Source organism: Alligator mississippiensis, chromosome 3 (assembly GCF_030867095.1).
Source record: "Alligator mississippiensis isolate rAllMis1 chromosome 3, rAllMis1, whole genome shotgun sequence".
NCBI classification, from domain to species: domain Eukaryota; kingdom Metazoa; phylum Chordata; order Crocodylia; family Alligatoridae; genus Alligator; species Alligator mississippiensis.
In genome coordinates this window covers 62,721,373-62,743,062 of record NC_081826.1, presented here as the reverse complement: position 1 = coordinate 62,743,062, position 21,690 = coordinate 62,721,373, and the positions used below count along the sequence as shown (strand labels likewise).

Here is a 21,690-nt window from a genome sequence, read left to right as displayed (position 1 = left end):
GCCTGACTTCAGATAAGCATGGCTAAATACCTCTCTACCTGTGGGTGACACTTTCAGCTGAAGGAAAAGGACTGCAATCAGTCTACACAAACTTGCCCAGGTACACTCAAATGTCTTCTTTCTGATCAGATGCAAGCAAATTAATACCATCCCAAAAGGACTTCCAGTGACCAATGCACGACTCTATGTATCACACATCCTATTCTGACAAGTTATGCTTCACCTTCTCTGAGAAATTAAGAAACAACCTCTATTAGTAGGGACCTACCTAAATTGGAGCGAGATAAAGGGTTTTCTGTGGCCCACTCATACTGTGCACAGCCACTTTCATGGGCATTTTGCAGTGTCCCTGCCCCTCACCACTGATTGCCAGAGAGGGCTTCCACTTGTGTGGCCCACCCTTTGCCGCTGACTGGTGGAGAGGTCCTAGTGTGGAGGAGAGATGGGGGAGTGGCCGTCATCTTGGCTGCTCCCTTTCATGCCTCTCCGCCAGCTGGCACCATCCCATCACTGCTGGGCTGTGAAAACGAGCAGCAGTGGCCATGAGGATTACTGGCTCCTGCTGGGAAGCCAACATTTTATTTTTAACAAGTTTGAATTTTTTTCTAGGCAATTTTACAGGAAATTGCAGCAAATGCCATTTTTCATGGTGATTGCAGAAACTGCCACTTTTCTGACTTACGAAGGTCCCTACTTATTAGTGTTCTAAAAACATCAGAGTTGCAGAACTAACAAACTGTATGGAACCACCCAGACATAATAGGCGTTTATCAAGAAGAGATATCTGTGTCCACCCCTGAAGTATCACAAACACACCTTCTCTCCTTTAAAGAAGATAAAGGGAATAAAACTTTCTAAACTTACATGTTCCAACAACACCCCTACAACCTGCAGTAAGATTGTCAGCCTATTCAACCATATCCTCAGCCCAACTGAGGTGTCTGTACTCTCCCTGGGTCTTTCTTTTTGCTCCTTTCCACATCTCCGCAGGGTGCATCTATATGGAGACCTTGAGGCTTTTTTCTGCTACCTAAAACCAAGGGAATATTTCCATGACAAAGGAACCAGGCAGTGGTCAAACCACAACAGACCTGCCCCATACACATCACAAGAAGGAAGACAGCTCCTGGAATCTACCTGAGGACTACAGCCCCACTCTAGACCTAGATATAAACTGCTTCCACCTCTGTGACCACTCTGAGATTGCCAGAAACCAACAATGCTTATGTTACAACCTCAGTCTTGAGGAACAGAGATCCACACTGGGTCTTAAAAACAACCCTGATATTATCATACAACAGGCTGATAAGGGGGATGCCACTGTTGTTATGGGCAAACAGCATATACTTGAGAATCAACTTTCCAACACAGTTTGACAAACTCCTTGCCAAGGACTCCATGGCATAATACCAGAAGGAACTAAACAGCCTCTTATAAATACTACCTTCAGAAACACAGGCTAAATTGAATGCTTCCACCTCCTGAGAACCTAGGCCAGGCAACTTTTATTTATTACCCACAATCAACAATTCTGGCAATCCAGGATGCCCTGTTTTCTCTGCCACTGGCATTATTACAGAGGAAGTTTTTGGCTACATTGACTCAACTCTATTCCCATATGCCAATGGAGCAGTCATCAACTAGAAAGACACCTGATTTCCTAAAGAAACTAGGCTCCATTGGCAACCTTCCTGTTACTCGCATATTACATACCATGTTTGTCACATCTCTATACACCAATATTCCCCATGAGAATGGATTACAAGGTATAAAGAATATTATCCCAGATGATGACACCATTTTTATTTCCATCACATTCTCCCACTTTGTTCTCATACATTACTACTTCACATTTGGAGAATCCCTATAACTACAAACCAATGGCACTGTCATGGGCACACGTATGGCCCCCCAGTATGCCAAAGTATTTATGACAGACCTTGAAGTTCACTTCTTCCACAATTGCCCTCTCCTCCCCTTATTATACCAAAAGTGAATCAATTACATCTTCATCATATGAACCTCGGAGAGGAAATCTCTAGAGAAACTCCATCAGGACTTAATAACTTCCACCCCTCCAACAGACTGACTCTGGAATACTCTACCCACCATATACATGTCTTAGACACCATGGTGAAAAATTGCAATGGTCATATCACTTCCACATTGTATTGGAAACCACCCAACCACTACATGGTCCATCATGTGGACGCCCAGGAAAAAGCCAACCTATTAAATAGGTACTTTGCATCAGTCTTTCATCAGCCCCATGGGACGCACATGCCCGCTACAGGGCCGGAAAGTCCGGGTGAGGGTGATCCCCTGCCCTCCATTAATGCTGACTTTCTGAAGGAACATCTTGAGAAGCTGGATACCTTCAAGTCAGCCGGCCCTGACAATCTTCACCCCAGGGTACTCAAGGAGCTGGCGAGCATCATAGCCCAGCCTCTAGCGCAGATCTTTGAAAACTCTTGGCACTCTGGTGTAGTGCCCAAAGACTGGAAGAAGGCCAATGTGGTGCCTATCTTCAAGAAAGGGAGGAAAGTGGATCCGGCTAACTATAGGCCCATCAGCCTGACTTCTATCCCGGGGAAGATCTTAGAAAAGTTTATTAAAGAGGCCATCCTTAATGGACTGGCCGACGTCAACATCTTAAGAGATAGCCAGCATGGGTTTGTTGCGGGTAGGTCTTGCTTGACCAATCTCATTTCCTTCTACGACCAGGTGACCTATCACCTGGACAAAGGAGAAGAGACTGATGTCATATATCTTGACTTCAAAAAAGCCTTCGATCTGGTGTCCCATGATTGTCTCTTGGAGAAACTGGCCAATTGTCGCCTTGGGTCCTCCATGATCCACTGGCTGGAAAATTGGCTCTGGGGTCGGACCCAGAGGGTAGTAATTGATGGAAGTCCCTCATCGTGGTGTCCTGTGACCAGTGGCGTCCCCCAAGGTTCTGTCCTTGGACCCATACTGTTCAACATCTTCATTAATGGTGTGGACACTGGAGTCAGAAGCGGACTGGCCAAGTTCGCCGATGACACCAAACTTTGGGGCAAAGCATCCACACCAGAAGATAGGCGGGTGATCCAGGCTGACCTGGACAGGCTCAGCAAGTGGGCGGACGAGAATCTGATGGTGTTCAACGCCGATAAATGCAAGGTTCTCCACCTTGGGAAAAAAAACCCGCAGCATCCTTATAGGCTCAGCAGTGCTATTTTGGCTAGCACTATGGAAGAAAGAGACTTGGGGGTCATCACTGACCACAAGATGAACATGAGCCTGCAATGCGATGCTGCAGCTAGTAAAGCGACCAAAACGCTGGCTTGCATCCATAGATGCTTCTCAAGCAAATCCTGGGACGTCATTCTCCCCCTGTACTCGGCCTTAGTGAGGCCGCAGCTGGAGTACTGTGTCCAGTTTTGGGCTCCATAATTCAAAAAGGATGTGGAGAAGCTTGAGAGAGTCCAGAGAAGAGCCACGTGCATGATCAGAGGTCAGGGAAGCAGACCCTACGATGACAGGCTGAGAGCCCTGGGGCTCTTTAGCCTGAAAAAGCATAGGCTCAGGGGTGATCTGATGGCCACATACAAGTTTATCAGGGGTGACCACCAGTATCTGGGGGAACGTTTGTTCACCAGAGCACCCCAAGGGATGACGAGGTCAAATGGTCACGAACTACTTCAAGATCGTTTCAGGCTGGACATAAGGAAGAATTTCTTTACTGTCCAAGTCCCCAAGGTCTGGAACAGCCTGCCACCGGAGGTGGTTCAAGCGCCTTCATTGAACACCTTCAAGATGAAACTGGATGCTTATCTTGCTGGGATCCTATGACCCCAGCTGACTTCCTGCCCTTTGGGCAGGGGGCTGGACTCGATGATCTTCCGAGGTCCCTTCCAGCCCTAATGTCTATGAAATCTATGTGACCAGTTTTCACCCTAAGCACAGCATTAGATCCATTGTAACCATCTAGCTCTACATTACAACCTTATCTTCTCTTGTCCCACTGACTGGGATACACACCTTAAGGATCTAGAGCAGGGATTCCTACACTTACAACACAATCACAAAACCATAGCCACTCAAATCAAAGGAGCAGAATATGAGTCTGGCTCTGACCTGCTACAATATCAACCTCATGACAAGCAGAACAAAATCATTACAGTTGTCACCTGCAGCCCCCCAGCTTGAACTCTGGACACATCATCCTAGCAAATGACAACCATCTTAAGGTAGCCATGGGAGATGAACCTGTCCTGACTGAGAGACAGTCCCGAAAACTGAAATGGCATTTTCCCAGAGACACACTACCTAACACTCCTATTCTCCCAAAGGCACCAGACCTTGCTCTGGATTCAGATACCAGCTGTACTCCCTCATCAACACAGACCACATCAGCACTGGACCAAACAACACAGATTATAACATCCAAGGTTCACTTATCTGCTCTTCTACCACCATCCTGTATGCCGCTACTTGTTTTCAGTGCCCCTCTCATGTCTACATTGGACAGATGCGGGCAATTCTTACATAAAAGAATGAATGGTCACCAATCTGACATCAATTCCAGAAAGACACAAAAGCTCATAGAAGAACACTTTAACATCCCTAGGCATTCCATTAGTGACCTTAGGATAGTTGTTCTGAAACAACATAATTTTTTAAATCTGACTTTAATGGGAAATTGCAGAGCAAGAAATTATCCACAGACCAGATTGTCTTAAGTATGGTCACAGAGACTCTGGATTCGTATCCATTTACTTGAACTAGATTTTATAAACCCTATGACTATCGGTGGGTTAATGGGTTTGTTTTTTCTCTTTTTTACTCAACTTGCCTCTCTTAGCAGTGCTACATTGTTACCTTCCCCTTTTCCTATCCTTTGTACTTAAATCACTGCTTTCTGTTTCAAACCTCTGTTCTCTGCAGTCCATTAATAATATATATCTGTTGCTTAAAAAAATTATGCATCTCTGATTTATTTAGTCTGTAAGGTGCAACTTGTCGAATGAACTTGAGATAAAGTGCCCCTGCTGCCACTTTGAAGCATGGGGACACTGATACATAAGACATGGAGGCAGGATGGAGCATGGTAATAATCACACTCCAGCAGACTTGTAATTACAGTGCATCGGCTCATGTACAGGCCTTCTAAAATACTATGAATAACCAGAAACAAGTTCAAAGGAACTAGGGGTGAGATATGGCTGCTGAAGGGTTGTTGAGCTCTCTAGTTCAGGAAATCAAGATGACTTCTTATCATCTTTTCTTTCCTCCTTTTGAGCAAAATCCAGATGCATATGTTTGAACAGATTTTTACATAACAAAGGAGTGACCATAATCCCAATCCCAGGCTATCCTTTCCAAATTCAACTCTAATAAGGCTGATGCCAAGAACGAAATGTGTTACCCACTCTCACTTTTTCGTTATGTATGGTGTTCTTTTTTTCAGCTTCTGGAATTGAAAAATGATATGAAATCTTTTAAAAATGAAAAACTAAGATTTCCAGTCACTCATAGAATCATAGAAAAGTAGGGCTGGAAGGGGCCTTGTGATGTCATGTAGCCCAGCCCCCAGCTCAAGGCAATAATTGTAGGGAAACTTAAAAACCATGAGATAAATAGGAACCCAAATTCATGTGTATTAAAAAATAAAAACAAACAAACCCTCCCCCCCTCATGATTTTTTAAAATCTTGATAATTTCAGTTGCAATTCATTTGGTAGTGATGGTATTGTTCAATAGTTCTCAACCTTTTTAAATTCAAGGCACCCCTCATTAGATGCAAGGTGCTAAAGCTTTTGCTTTTTTTTACCACAAATATAATAGAGCAATTCTCTTGTTGAAAAGAACTCAGCAAGACTACAACAGGTCAGAGTGTTTGGATATTCTGAATTCCTATCTGAAATCTCTGGGTTTATCTTGTGAATCATGTGTAGATGTCTGCATGCCCAACAGTGCTAATATTGAGCCCTGATCCTTAAAAATATCTCATAGCAACTCAGTATGCCATGACATCCTGGTTGAAAAATCACTATAGACCTTCCAAGAGGACATTGACTCTTGGGTCTGCTCTGGAACTAAAAAAATACATCTCTGATTTAACTACCTTGCAAATCTACCTTGCCTTCACTAAAAAAAACCAGTAAGAAAGCCAACCTATATGTCTCTCTGAGAGTTTTCTTTAGGTTAGGACAATCCTCAAAAAACTTTAATTTCCATTGTTGAAGAAAAGTAACTAAAATCAGAAAGACAGTGTTCTACTTGTTATGTACATTGAGTAATCTGAACATTAGCTAAGGACAAGAGCCAGGAAAGCACTTTAGCATGTCCTTATCAGATAAGCACAAGTGTTACACTGAAGCTAACCTTATAGACTAACTAGTTTGGAGAGACAAAAGCTTTTGTAAGCGACAGCTGGCTTCATCAGATGCTATGAATGTTGGCTATGTACATCTGATAAAGCAAGCTGTTGTCTTCAAAAGCTTATGTTTTCCCAAAGAAGTTAGTATTTAAGGCTCTACTGTACCCTGTCATAGACCTTGGTATCAGAGGACAATGTGCATCCTTAAAAGCTGTGTGACTACAGCCAAATCCAAAGCTGCCTGGTGATATAGGTATGGTATTTGCATATGGAAGATTTGGGCTCTTTTTCACAAAGCAGGTTATAAATGTAAACCACACTAGCAGAATGTGACTATTTAGCCCCCTCTAGTGGCTGGCCCACATAGGACTGTCAGGGTATTATTACAGGGAAAAAAAAATGTTCATGTGGGCTGGTATCAATACAGGAAGATTTTTTGCTAGAATCTTGTTATGTGCTGCTAGCATTAATTAATAATGGTGAACATTTAAAACAAGGAAGAGGAATACAACTTGCAATTTCTATGGCAAAAGTGTCATTCATTATTAGGTTTGTTGGTTGATGCTATTACTGGAAACAAAGCTGGCCTATCAAGGAATCTATACCCTTAAGCTTTGAAAAGGTGTGGGTGCTGAGACCATTGCCTGTCATTATTTTTACTGTCACATTGTTCCCTTGTACTCCCACATTTGTCTCTATCCATCCAGACTGTAAGCCGGTTGGGGAAGGCACCATCTTTCTTCACTGTGTTTGTAGAGTACCGAGCACAGTAGGGTTCTTCTGCCTGATAAGGATTCATAGATACTAAAGTAATAATAAAATTAATAATGTATCATGTATCAAGCAGAAAAATGGTTCATAGCTTAACTGAAGGAACATGACTTTGATAAGTAAACTGACATGTCTTAAGCCACTGTTTATTTCTAATGTTGCTTTTTGCAACCCTCCTTTTGTCTGCAGTTTTCCACTATTCAGATTTTTCCTTGAGCTTCTTCCTCAATAATGCTGAGACTGTATGTGTATACAGGTTAGACCTTTTAGTATACTAAGTAAACCAAAACTCTCTTTCTAGGTAAAGAGTAATCATACATTTTCTCTTACATAGAGGCTGAAAATGGCTTAATATAATATACAGTGAACTAAATCAACAGTAAAATAAAATATTGAACTAAAGAATGAAAACATTCTTATCTAGTTATGGCTGGGTTGTTAATATGACCTTAACTGTGCTTGACTGGTACACATTATGGTTAGATGAATTTTCCGGTCCAGAAATGCTGTATGCTGAATAGAATTAGGAAAAAAAATCCTAAATCACCAAATGAACAGGGTAAGGTGAATGCAATGAATGAAAAATTGCATAACTCCCATCCCAGAATAAGAGGAAACAAAGGAAATTCTTTCCCATAGGCACAGCTATTCATTCTCCTTAAGACACACAATGGGGTTTTGAATCCGGGATTTCCTAGTGATTTATTCTTGTCTATGTTGCATGAGACTTTGAGGATAATAAATCATCAGATTCTCAAGGGTTCTCATTCTACAGAGAATAGGAAATATATGATCACTGAAGCTAAGAATTTGTGGCCACTGTCCTGTTTAAAGCACTGCTGTGACATTACTGAAGATCACAGGCTGTTCAGGACAAGATTCAGACCTACATATATCAAGGTTGAATTTGGCCCTGTTTTTAATGTTGTATGTCCCTTGTCTTGATGTAACTCTCTGAAAAAGGGAAAGAAGCTTAAGGTTGTCTAAGCTTAAAATTATGTTTATACAGTGATAGCTTTTGTTAATGCCATTAAAAAACAAAACAAAACAAAAACTATACCAAAGCTTTGGCATTTGAGTCATTCAGGTGACATTGGTAAATGAGGTGTGGGAATGACTTATCTGGGATGGAGGGCAAATTCAACAGCTCAGTAAGAAGGATATAGAAGGCTTCAATTTATTCCCAAAACTAGAATATTCCTCCATTGTTAGAGTAATGCTAAACAAGAAGCTAATGAAAAGTTTCTAGGTCAGGACCTGGTAGACCTCCATTACTTTAAGCAGCATGAAGCAGTGAAATATTCAGATGGTGTGTGCGCTTCTTAGAAAAAAATTAAAAAGGGGTTGTGGAGTTCCAGATATATAATAGAGGGGGAGAAGGATAACACAAACACTTCCTCCACAGGGGCCCTCTCTTCCTTTTGAAATATCTAAGGTACATCAATGATATCACCATCATATGGACATGTGGGAAGAAAGCTCTAGAGAAATTCTACCAGGATTTAGTAACTGCCAGCCCTCTATAAAACTGACTCGGGGAATACTCCACCCAGTATATTAGTTTCTAGGACACTACTATGATATTATGCCATGGTCACATTACCACCACATTGACTTCCCTGGCTGATGACCATCAGAAAGCAACCAACTGCTACAGCTACTTCCAAACAAATAGCTTTTGTCCCAAGCACACCACTAGATCCATCGTTTACTACCAAGTTCTACATTACAACCATGTCTGCTCTAGCTCTAATCCCACTGATCAGGATACATGCCTTAAGGATCTGGAGCAGGGATTCCTACATCTACAACACAATCCCAAAAATGTAGCTACTCAAATCAATGGAGTCCTCTCCAGCCTACCACAATGCCAATTCCATGACAAGCATGACAGAATCCTTATAGTTGTCACCTACAGCTCCCAACTTGAACACCCCTTGGATACATCATTAATGACTTCCAGCCTTTCCTGGCAAATAACAGCCATCTCAAGCTTGTCCTGGCTTACAGGCATTGTCCCAGCCTCAAATGGCATCTCTGCAGCAGCAGACTACATAAATCCTTATCTCACCAAGCCAACAGACCTTGCAACTATCCCAGGTATCTAAGCTGTGCTCCCTCATCAATACAGACAACATCAAGGCTGGGCTGAACAACATCTGGGGTTCCTTGACCTGCTCTTCTACCAACATCATATATACCATTACCTGTTTACAGTGCCCCCTGCTGTCTACATTGGACAAATGAATCAATTCCTACATAAAAGAAGAAATAGACACTAAGATGACATCAGTCCCAGAAAGACACAAAGGTCTGTGGAACCTTAACCTCCCTGGACATTCCACAAACTGAACTGTGTCTGTCTTGCTAGAGGTAGATTTAAATCCTCTTTTCTTTTTCATTTAATTTAATTTCATTTAATTTCTCTTCCTTCCATCTACATTTGTGAGAGGCTTTGTGTTGTTTTAAAAAAATACATTTTGAAAGCAAAACAGCATATAGTCAGCAGTAGTTGACCACTGACTGAATGACTCTCTCACCTCTGTCTGATATAGATATTGGCTGTGCATAAAAGTCCAGAAGTAGAAAATCAGACAGCAATAATAGAAGGAAAAAAGAGTGGAAAATAGAAGTAATAGTAAGATTTTCTTTATCTTTCTTTTTCTGGATTCCTTTGAAAGTATGGAGATTTTTGGGGTTTTTTTTTGAGATTTTTTAAAGGCAAATCTCCTGTCTCCCTGTTTCTTAAAAACCTTATAAAGTAGGCTGTTCTGTAAAATTATTTCTTATTATAGAAAAAGGTTTTTCTGCAAATGACACTTAATTTTGGGGTTAGAAAACTCTCCAAGAATCTGGCAATACTGACTTTCTCTTAATGTCAAAATCTAGTAATTTTTAATTTAGTTTCCAATTCCTGCATAGAAAATCCAGTAAAGAATTTCAGAATAACAACAGTGTAAAGAACTTACTGGGTGCCACAAAGCTGTGTCCATCTTGGAGAAATATATGTCTTTATCACACACAGATTTCTCTTAGACATAATGAAATCTCTCTTGTACTCTTGTATTCCAAATGCCATCTGGAAAAAAAAAAACTTCATTCAAAGCATATGGATCAACTTTTAGCCAGCACAGAGGGAAATTATTGACTTGGCGCTGGATATTTGTGACCCACGGGGTGCTTTTACAGACAGCCAAGTCATCAATTTCCTTTCTGCCAGGCAGTGGTTGTTTTATTCACTCTGCAGAATACCTCCTTTTCATTAACAGTCTGATTTTTTCAGAAGCTTGGTCAATGAAAATTGGGCTCTTATTGTTAGAAATGCAGTGAAAAAGATTTTTTTTTTTTTGCGATTTCTTAGTTGATCTAATAAAAGGTATCATCTCTGAACCAAGAGTTCTAGAGTTTTACATTTCTTTTTTTCTCAGACCAACACATCTACCAAATGTATCCCTGTAAATAACTCTTGGTACTTTAAGAGGGGTGGCAAAGCCATTGAAATTATGAAAAATGTTATTGTGGGAAGTGACATTATTGGATGGACCCATAGAACAGAGAAGCTGCAATTAAGGGCCAACACAAATATGACTTACCAGAACAAGAAAATATACTGTACCCATTTTTCCCTTGGGAAGAGGGTGAGAGAACAAACCTAACAGATATTAGTCAGGATGCTTAATGCACTACTGGAAGGCACTTAGAAATGACAAAGATGAGAGATAGTGAGAATGAGAATAGTATCACCAGGTTATGAGATTGAGACCACTTCTGCTTTTTTGGCCTTCTTATCCCTATTTTCAGCTCTGTCTGTCTTTATTTACCATTAGTGTTGCATGTAGCTTGAAACTGATGCCTCTGAAAGCACTCATTTTGTAGTACTTAGCTCTCCATTTTCCTCTGTAGATTTCTGCAGCCATTCTGTTTTCACAGTTCAGTCCCAACTATTGCATAGGAGGTATATATGTTGTATTCTCTTTCATGGAGACTTTATTATTGACTTTTAATCGAAGACAACTCTTGCCCTACTGAATGTGTGGTGCTTGTGTGTGACAAGTCCTTGTTTTATTTCTTGTTGGATATCTAAAACTGCACTACAAGGAGGCATATTAATGTTTTGTTTAAAGTAGCCTAGTATAAAGTTCCTCATATTAAATGGAATGCTCACATAGAATAAATTATACATGTTCCAACCTGCATTTATGATCCAAGAGGCTTTAAAAATCTGTAATGCTTTGATATTAAAATGAATTGAGAGTCAATTTTAAGACTCACTATTTTACCATCCTTTGTCTTTTAAAATCTTGTTTAAAATTTACTACTTTCTTGTAAACATGCTTCCCAAGCTTCCAGGGGAATAGAAACCTGGAAATTAGAGCCACTTATTCATAGAAATCTTAATGTTGCTGACAACAGTGTTGAGCACTCTAGGTACAAAGGGAAAAATAAAGGTGAGGGGGGAAGTGCTAAAAGTTGAAATTTCTCTTCCTGTTCCATCATTCCAGTGTGCTCAATCTCTCTTTTGGACAAATCCCCAATTTCTTATTTAATAGTATTCCATTATAGAGCTGTTGGAAGAAAACAGTAGTATCCACTCTTGAAAGCAACTTTTAGACTTTTGGTAAGGAATTGTCTGTTATCATTTCTCCCTGTTTTGTTTGGTCCATTTACTGCCATGAGACCTGATTCATAAGCTCAGGGGGGGGCTTTTGTTTGCAAATCCATGAGTTGTGCTCTTGGTGCTGAAGACCACAGTTGCTATCTGAGGTTTCCCACCTGTGGTGAGTTTTTTATCATGGTCACTTAAGCTTGCCTCTAAACTGGTTACTTTACAGCTGAATGTGGATTAATGGTGGGGGAGAAAATTGCAGAGACATAAGAGAAAAATTATATCAACTCGAACAAATAAACAGACTGCCTCTAGGTTTTAAAAGATCTTGAGGTTCAGCTAAATTGCATGTTGAAAAGTGACTTAGAGGGGTGGCCTCATTTTAAATGTTGCTTACTGACACTGCTGCTGGTTGTGTTTGCATTGTTGACTGTGGGGGTGGGGGGGTGGGGTTGGTTGTTTTTTTTTTACTGCATTCCTTATTACAGCCTGTAGAACAGTGGTAGTTTGCTGTTCCCATTGCACTTTTGCATTATGTCAGAGTCTTTTAAGGTCTGCTATAATTTATGCCATCTGTAATGGCCACAAGAGGCTGTAAAAGTACAGCTGTCTTCCTCTTGTGTCTCACATAGAGTGGAGTAAGAACTTCTATATTGGTTTTTCACCATTGAGGCTTACCTTTGTATCAGGCTAATCCTCATTGGGCTGATCAAATTTTGTAATGCCAGATTATTTTAGTGTTCCTGACAGCTTTCCACTGGAGGATATATCCTTACAACTCTGAGCTGATACAGATATAGAAGACCTGAGAATGAAAAAGATCTACAAATCTTAGATCCTGAATGGAGAGAGAAACATCCTACACAGCTTGGGCAGCATTAGTTATATTTGAGGATGTATTGCAAGGGTGCAGGATAAACTGGCTTTTTAAAATAGGCTCACACATACCTTCTTCCCAGGTGTGAGTCTAGGAGTAGTAACTAGGACTTTGAAATTCATGGATCTATACATAGTGGAACCAGAACTTACCATCTCTTGACTCCAAGCAAAATTCATTTCCTCTGGAAGCAGGAGGAGCTTCTACTTTTGCCCTTACAGCCTGATTCAGCAGCTAGACTGACTGTTCTGCATAATCAGGCACAATTTTGAGCACCGTTTGCTGTTCTTTCATTTTTCATGGGAAATTAAAAAAAAAGAAAAGTACTTTATTGTTAAAAGGCACTAGGTGAAGGGGGAAACTAATCCCTGTTGCTGATTGAAAGTGCAGAACATTTTAAATCCTGAAACCTATGATGTGGCCTTTCCTGGTAGAATGGGAATGGATGGACCTGCACTGAAGGAACTGGCTCGGTTTCTTTGAGGTAGATGGTTACCTGGCACCTTGGGAAACCACTGAAGTTTTACCCTTCCCTGCAGTGAGGCTTAGCAGAGCTGGTTAGGGCTGGAGGGAACCTCCAGAGGCCATCCAGCACAGAGGTTCCTGAACTTTTATCATAGTGTGTACCCCCTTCCAGATTTAGCAGCTGCCTGCATATCTCTAACCCTTAAATGGCAATTTATGGTAACCCCTTAAATGGCAATTATTATTATAATGAAATCTGTCATGACAACTTCTCCTGTGTACCCCAGTTGGGGAACCCCTGCCCTAGTCCAACCCCCTTCCTGAGGCAGGATCACCCCTATCCAAGCCATAACCTAAGTTATATAAGCCAACCCTGAAGCCTGACACAGCACAGATTGAACACCCTCGGTTGCTGGGGGGGGGGGGGGGCGTGGAGCAAAGGGTTTAGCGGGGAAAGTCTCTCCCTGCTTGAAGTTGTTTTATTGCAGCGCACAGTGCCCCCAGTGTCAGGGAAAGATAATATAGCCGGAGGGGGGATTCAGTCCGGGGGAATGGAGACACCTCCCCTCCCCTTTCCTCTCCGCCACTTGACGGCCGGTGCCAGCCGCCTGGCAAGTTAGATGTGGGTCTTTGGGAGCCGACGTGCAGGCGGGTGCGGCCCGACCGCCGCGGACACTTCAGCGAGGCGCTGGGCGCGCGGGCGGGGCGGGGCGGGGGGCGGTGTAGTCGCTGCTCTGCCCCCGCGAGCTGCAGCGCCGGGAGCCGCGCTCGGGAAGCGGCACCTAGTGCCATTGGCTCGGCGAGCGGCGCTGTCGCCAGGAAGGCAGCGGCTGGCGGGGCCGGAGCGGCTGCTCCGGTAACCAAGGAGCGGGGAGAGACGCAGACACACACACGCCGGCCCCGCGCCATGCGCCGCCGCCGCAGCCCCGCGGCCGCCTGAGGGCAGCGCCCCCGGCCCGGGCTGGTCCCGCGGGCGGGCTCGAGCGCTCGCCGGAGCACAGGACCCCCGACCCCCGCTCCCGGCTCGGCGGCTCTTGATGGCGTCTCACCAGCAGACCCGGATCCAAGCCTACCTGGAGAGGAACAAGATCGGGCCCCTGTTCGAGGTAGGCGGCCAGGGCGAGGCGCAGGTGCGCGCAGGCCGGGTCCCTCCCGGGCATCCTCCCGGCGCGCTCCTGCCCCCCGGGTCCACGCAGGCAGCGCGCTCGGGCGGGGGGTGCCCGGCTGCCGGGGGGGCGTTGCGCTGGGGGAAGCTCCCGAGCCGCCCCGCGGGGAGGTCGGTGCCAGCATCGTGCCCGGCAGGAGGACCGGGAGCCCGGGGAATGCGGATCGCCAGCCCGGGAAAGCGCCCCTCCCCGAGCCGGGCACGCGGGAGCGGCTCCATCCTCCTTCCTCCTCCGATCCGGCTGCGAGGATCGGGCTCGGCCAGGATCTGCTCGCCCACAGGCTGTCCCCATGGGGCTGTAGGTGCTCCTGGCGCTCGCCACAACCCACAGGACCGCAGCCCGTGCGCGGGGACACCGCCCGCTACAGCGCCGAGAGATACTAGCTAGAGCCGCCCGAGCATAACGTCACCCCACGACTCGGGCTTCCCGCTGGCGTTATTGCCCACCCCGCCGCCAGAGAGATCTGTGTCTCCGTTTTACTTCTCCTTAACCAGGAGAACTTCCTACAAAGTAACACTACGGGGTGGGGGGGGCACCCCCCTGGGGGTGGGAGAGAGTTTGAATTCCTTCTTCCCAAATAATTGTTTTGGTGGCATCTACCAACCATAATTAACCACAAAAAAAAAAAAAAGACATTCACATTTTTGGTAGAAAACATGTTGCTGAGGGACAGTTGTGAGGTCTCGTAGGGATTGAGGCTGTTATGATGGATTAAATTGCCTCAAATTGTGAGGGAGAGAGAGCGAGAGAGAGATTTTTATTTTGGAACAAACAGGCCTTTTTAACATTACAATTCATAGTAGGTGCTAATCCAATCTGTATGTCTAGCTTGTTACAGAAAATAAAGCACACTTAGGTGCTTCTAGAACATAAGACATATTCGCAGTTGAATTTTGATGAAATGCTACTTTTTTATAAAGATAATTAACGGGAACCCAACTCCTCCCTGGTAGTCAGGTGCCAAATTCCTGTTTATTTCATGGAAGTTAGGCACCTAAATATATTACTCTTTAGGATCTGGGTCTGGGCAACTATCAGAACACTTCTTGTTGAATATTTCCTGATCAACCTGCTCTTTTATACTCTTAAAATTCTAACAGCAAACAAATCTACTTGGCATAATTTTGTTGAATGTAGCTTACTGTCTCATAACCTAGTTTTTCAGGCCTGTAAGATGCTCATTTCTGTTAAGAGAGCAGTTTCCAGTCAAGAAAGGGCGTGTGTAGGTGAAATGGGGGCCCTAAATTGAAGCGGTGGCTTTTAAAAAACACCGCTTCAATTTAGGGCTGATTAAACCCCTGAGTCATCCACCACCCCTGCTGACTTACCTGCTTTCCGGGCGGGGAGGGGACGGCGAGCTGCCAACAGGCAGAGCAGTCCCTGGGCTGGCGGGATGTGGCTGGTGCTTCCTTCCAAGGCAGCAGTGGTTCTCCCCCCCGCTGCAGCTAGAATTAATGCGCAATATACCACTGAGGCATGCAAACACTGACACCATTAAAGTGGTGCAAAAGCATTTAGCCCCTTTTAAAGTGTTGTGTACATATGCTTCTTGTTTCATCTACACACGGCCAAGGATGGGATTGAAAACCATAAGAGGCTGAATGTATTGTGGTATTGCTATTAATTAATTGTAATATTAATTGAACATTGCTAGAGACCCACATTCTGCTACAGACTCATCCTGGTGAAGAAAACCTGTATAGGGTCTTGCATATGACTTAGAGCCTGCAAATTGGTTAAAAATGGAAAGACCATCAGTGCATTCTAGTGCGCCATGGAAGAGTCTCTGGGCCAACCCGTTTAGATCAGGGTATAAGGCGGGTTTGCTAAGAGTGGTATAGAAGCCTTACAAATGATATAAAGGATCTGGAGTCTTTCTAGCTCTATTTCTCCAATTCCGCCTTGCCCCCTTCATTCATTTACTGTCTATTCCACTCGTTTCCACTAACCCTTACAGGTTTTTCCTTATGCAGGTAATGTGAATTTTGTCCTCGAACTTGCTGTAGACTTGTAGGTAGTGTTTGATCGTGCCATCCAGAGATGAAGAAAATACCTTTAGAAGTTGGTGGGAATTTGTCTTGAACAAAGACTGAAAATCATTCTCGTATTCCATGCTAACTATACTTTCTCTTGTCTGTGAAAATATCATGTATATTAAGAGTTCAGTAGGTAGACAATTGGATACATTCAGTAATACTTTAGAACTTCTCATGTTTATAAAAGTTTTGCCACAAAGTAACACCTCAGGTTTCAGTCAGAAGTCCATAAAGCCCTCTTCACCCTACTTTGGAAGGGTTTGTCTCACTCTCCTTCCTGACTGTAATTGTTTGTCTTTAATGGCAGTTGGTCTTTTGCAATGTGTACAAATTTTGTGGGACCCAGCCTGTATATAGTGAAGTTAGGCAGAGCTTGGTATGGTTATATTTGCTCAGCAACTTATGTTTATAATGGTGTAAAAAACTGTCGCCAGGCTTGGTTCAAGGGAGTAGGTTTAAGGAAGTGTATAAGTACTCCTGATTAATAGTGGATAAACAGAAACATCAGAGAGAATGGGTAGATTGTCAGCAGATTTAGTCAATGAAGGTTCCTGGGAGGAAGTCGGAGAACAGAGAAACTTGCATACCTGCTCAGGTGAATGAGCAAGAATCAGAAGGAAGCTGGACCTTACTAGGTATACTGGCACAGCAAACTGTCGTCTGGAATGAAAAAAACTCAGAATTCCTGATTTATTAGTAGTTGTGATTTATTAGTAGCTTGTGGGGCAGAGGCGCCTGTTTAGTATCTGGTTTCTTCTGTTTCAAAAGTTCCAATTACTAGGGTGCTGTGTGTGATGCAGTGTATTTGTTCCTCTTTCTTCTGTGCTAAGCTGTCTTTGCTGCTTCTCCTTATCTCGCTAACAGTGGCCAGATAACACCAGCTCTTCGGAAATCCATCTCCTATTACTTCAACATACAGCACATGGAGATCAGTAAAAAAGGTACAGTTGCTTGAGAAAGCTTTACATTGTATGACTCCCTAGTGTATAATAGGAAATAGCGGTCAAAGAGGGTCTAGACCATCAAGCTAGATTAACAAAATCATTTCTGAAGAATGTCTGTCTGACCTGTTCTTAAAAACCTCTGAAGACAGAGATTCCAGTACCTCTCATCCTTTTTTTTGTGCATTCAAGGCAAGGAGTATTTCACTGAAATGTCAAAGGTATTAGCAACTGAAGTAGAAAATGAGAGTATCCCGTGTTAAAGTATCTTAACACGGGAAGATGGTGACTACCGCTTCTCTTACGTGCCTGGTAGAACTAATGATCTTGTCACAATGAGTCAGCCGGACTCAATTAGGACCTGCCTCTGCTGCTTTTCTATTGCAGCAGTAAAGTTTCCTCAATGTCTAAAGTTCTACTTCTGGGTACGTTATGAACTGTGTAATTGTTGACAGTGTTGAACAGCAAGACACCTCGCTCACACTTAAACTATATTGGGATGTACAAAACAGGTATTCTTTGGCCTATGTTGCTTGCGGGGCCTGGTTTGGTTCCTGGTCTTAGAGCAGGGGTTTTCAACCAGGGGTATGCATACCCCTGGGGGTACTTGGGAAGGCTTCTGGGGGTACTCAGCAGCAGGTGCTGCCACCACTTCCACTGCTGCTGCACTGCTGGTACTTCTGCCGCTGACACTTGTACCACTGACACTTTTTGCCACCACTGAGGGACCCCCCTTCCCTTCCCTGCTTGTTGACCAGCTGCCAGGAGACTCCTTCCTTCTTGACTGGCTGCCAGGGGTACACTAACCCAAAAAGCCTGTTTTAAAGTATGTCTTGCACAAAACAAGTAGAGGAAGATGTGACATCTCTCTTTTTTTATTTAGTAGTTAAATCCCTTGGTAAGTAGTGACCTTTTCTACTTGAAAGGATTTGAACCTTCATTTCCCTCTCCTGCTGGATTAGATGGATGCTCTAGGGCAGGCCTTTTTCAGTCTCTCTTGTTCAAGCTGCTTTTCTTTGCTTAAAGTACTTAAGGATTCATTGGGCCAATGAGAGAGTTGTTATGGCCCTAAATTACCTTATTTACTCGAATTTAAGTTGACCCTGAATTTAAGATGCCTCCACAATATGGAAGAATTATAAACTTGCTATAATTTTCCAGATATATAATTATTGGAGGGTGTCTTAAGTTCATCCCTTTCCCACTGCTACAGCTAGTGGTCAGGTAGCCCCCTTGCTCTCTGTCCCCTTTATTCTTCCCTGTATAGCCTTCCTGCCCCAGCCCTGCAATTGGCATTCACCCACCCCTGGGTCCTGACAGCCTCTGCTCCTCTGCCTCCTGCCTCCCAATCTCTGCTCCTTCCCTCTTCCTTCCCAGTCCCTGCCTCTGCTTCTGCCCCGCTCCTCCCTGTCATTGTCAGATGCTGCTTGGGCTCTGTTCCATCCCAGAGCACAGCACATGGAAGTTCGGCCCTAGCTGGGCCATGCAGCAGTGTTGGCACTGCCAATTGGCCAGGCAGGCAATGCAGCAGTTGACACTGCTGATTAGCTGGGCAGGGGACAGAATTTCCATGTGTTCTGTGCCCGGGAAAGAACTCAGCGCAAGCCAGAGCTAAACTATGCCTGACCATAACGGCGGGGGGGGGGGGGGGGAGGGCAGAAGCTGTTGAGGGCAAGCAGAAAGGGGGCAGGAGGCTGCTGTGGGTCTGATTCTGGCCCCGACCTGGACTCATGGCCAGAGTCAGAGCTACAGAAGCCACCTTTCCCGCACCCTGATTTGTATTCAAATCAAAAACAAGGGGCTTTTCCATCCATTCTCATTTGAGTAAGAAGCGGGGGCAGCACCTCTTCTGGCTATGTTTTGTTAGGCTTACGTACCTTTAGGAGAGCATTCTGGGCAATGGATCCCAAACAAATAAAAATTTACTTGAGAAACATACAATCAATCTAATGTGTGTGGCTAAAGAATTATTCATTGTACCATAAAAAATTATGTGCAGTATAGTACATTACTTTCGAGGAGAAATATATACATTTTATTTTATTTATTTTTCATATAATTAAAAGGCAGAAGAAAAATATTTGAACTCACTAAAATAACTAAATTTTTTTCCAACTTACAAAGTGGAAAGGTACTTTTACTTGCATCATGTTATCAGTTAAATACAGTTAGTTAAAGTAACTAAAATACCTGTGTTGTAAAAGCAAAAATTAACCTAAACCTGAATTTATCTCTGAGAATATTGCTATTTTTGTACAGACATTATAGAATGTCTGGTAGCTATGTTAGTAAAAGGCTGAGAATAAATTGTAGAGTTTTGGGCTAGCCTCTAGGAACATTATGCCCTCAGTCCTTAAATGTACACATCTAGGGATTGTCAGCTGTCAGTTTAAGACTCTTTACGATGTCAACCCCCTCTCCCCTTTGTAGGGAGTAACTTTTGGTACATAAATCTTATCAATAGTCTCATGGAGATGCTGTTATCCAGCCTGTTCAAGAATTAACATTTATTTTCATTTCAGTTTTAGACAGCTATATGGTTACATTCTGTCTCTAGGAAGAAATATACTTGTGCAGCATATGATTTTTACACTGAGGAATGGTTAGAATCAGACAGCTAGGTGGAGCCCTCAAAAGTGTTTCCATAGTTCATAAGCAGAATTTTAGATTGCAGTGTTCATAGTAATTAGCACAGTGAATCAGATCAGTGGCTGATTTAGCCCAGTGTCCACTCTTTGGAAGTATTCTATATTAAATGTCTCCAGAAGAAGATATAAAAATCCTCTAAAAATACTGTAATAAAAGGGTCACTTTTTCTTAACCCCATACAAACAGTGATTGGCTTATGCTGTGAAACATAAGGGGGTTTTTCTGACAGATATACTTTTAGAATATTTCATGTGTGCCAGAATGCATATTGTTAGAGTATTCACATGTTTGTTCAAAGACTGCATTCTGCAGGAATGTAAATTTTTTATTACTTTGAAAGTGTGATCTCCCCTCTGTGATAGTGGCATATCGTTGTGGATCTAAATTTAGACACAGACCAGTATATGGTCTTTAGTAGAGCCTTTTTACCCTAGGGAATGCTTTTATAAACGCGCCCGTGCATATGAGAACCGGGACTACTAGAACAGTCCTTGGATGCCTTTGAGGAAGTAGAGGTAGAGCACTGAGACTATCATTATGCTTGCATTTATAAGATATATGTGTACAGTGTTGAGGAGGTTCTTTGTCTGCTGGTTTCATATGTAACTTTGAAAAGTTCCTGTAGAATCTGATGTTCATTGGGAGCTATATTTTCAAACACCAATTTTTGTGCATTTCATTTTCCAGACTTGTGTACAAATGTATTTGCATGTCACATGCATCTTTTCCCTCCCCACCTCCCAAACTTAGGGTGTGTGTCTTAAGCAGGAAAATTGATTTTCTTTGGAATAGAAGCATGGAGTCACAACTGTGGTGCAAAATGGTTACCAGCTACTCTGAGGCAGCAAGCCAGAGGGATGAAGTCCAATGTTAACTATTTCGCAGCTGTTCTCAAATTGGCAACAGTTTTTGCCTGAGCAGCAAATAACTGCTGCCAGTTTGAGAGCAGCTGTAAAAAGATTAATATTGGACTTCACTCTTCCTGCTTGCTGTCTGAGAGAAGGCTAGCATCTATATTGCAGCCAGCTTCTCCATGACAAAAGTAGCTCTAGGCTGTGACTGACAGAATCTTTTGCATTTCAATAACAAGGTGTATGTCTTACTTGGGGTGAGGGGGACTGTGGTATGCAAGAAAATGTGGGTATGTTTGTAGATTAATGAGCAAATTGGTAATTAATTGTATATTTGGAAACTGTATTCACTCAATATGGGAATGTTGAATGCAAATGGACCATACTGCCGGTATCAATTACATTTTTTCCATATTTAAGCATGGATTTTTGTGCAGTGGCTGCCTAAGCAAATTTACAGGTACAATTTAGGAAAGTAATTTTGGCCTAGAGTGTTTGGAGATATGTACAGCAAATTCAGTAGAAGACCACCAGCAGGCTTCAGTGCAGAACTCTACATCCTGATTGACACACAAAGATAACAGACATTCATTATTACAAGTTATAAATGAGATGGGAGGCTTATTTTTTCTCTCGCCAGGTTTCTGTTGAGTTTTCTGGTAGGCTTAATGTGGCAGTGAATGTGAAGCCAGGTGGTGGGAAGCTAAAGTAAGTTGCCAGGACAGGGAAACTAACATAGGCTGGAAATGTTACATTTAGCTACAGAATATCTTTTGCTCTTTGCAGAGCTCACTACAGTTGAGCTCACTGACTCTGAAGAGTTGCTTTTTTATATGAAAATCTTAGTAAGATTATCTGTAAAACGAAAAAAAAAAAAAAAGTGAAATAAAAGCTACAGACAGGGCCTCTTTTCCAGTAAAAATATTTGATGTTTTTAGAAGATTTGCTTCTGTTGCTTTTTGAG

The 21,690-nt window shown here is 42.9% G+C and overlaps 1 protein-coding gene across 8 annotated transcripts in view; it reads left to right on the top strand.

Annotated features, from left to right (window-relative positions):
* The first annotated feature begins 13,647 nt into the window (after positions 1-13,647).
* Positions 13,648-21,690, top strand: part of C3H8orf34 (chromosome 3 C8orf34 homolog) — a 545,250-nt gene continuing 537,207 nt past the window's right edge. For 3 of the 8 annotated variants that reach the window (XM_059723997.1, XM_019498592.2, XM_019498591.2), the window contains exon 1: positions 13,653-14,189. In XM_059723997.1, the coding sequence (XP_059579980.1) occupies positions 14,121-14,189 (69 nt within the window). In that variant the 5' untranslated portion in view covers positions 13,653-14,120. Of the gene's footprint in view, positions 14,190-21,690 lie in introns of all 8 variants that reach the window. The other 5 variants (XM_059723999.1, XM_059723998.1, XM_019498590.2 and 2 more) reach the window with 5 other exon arrangements.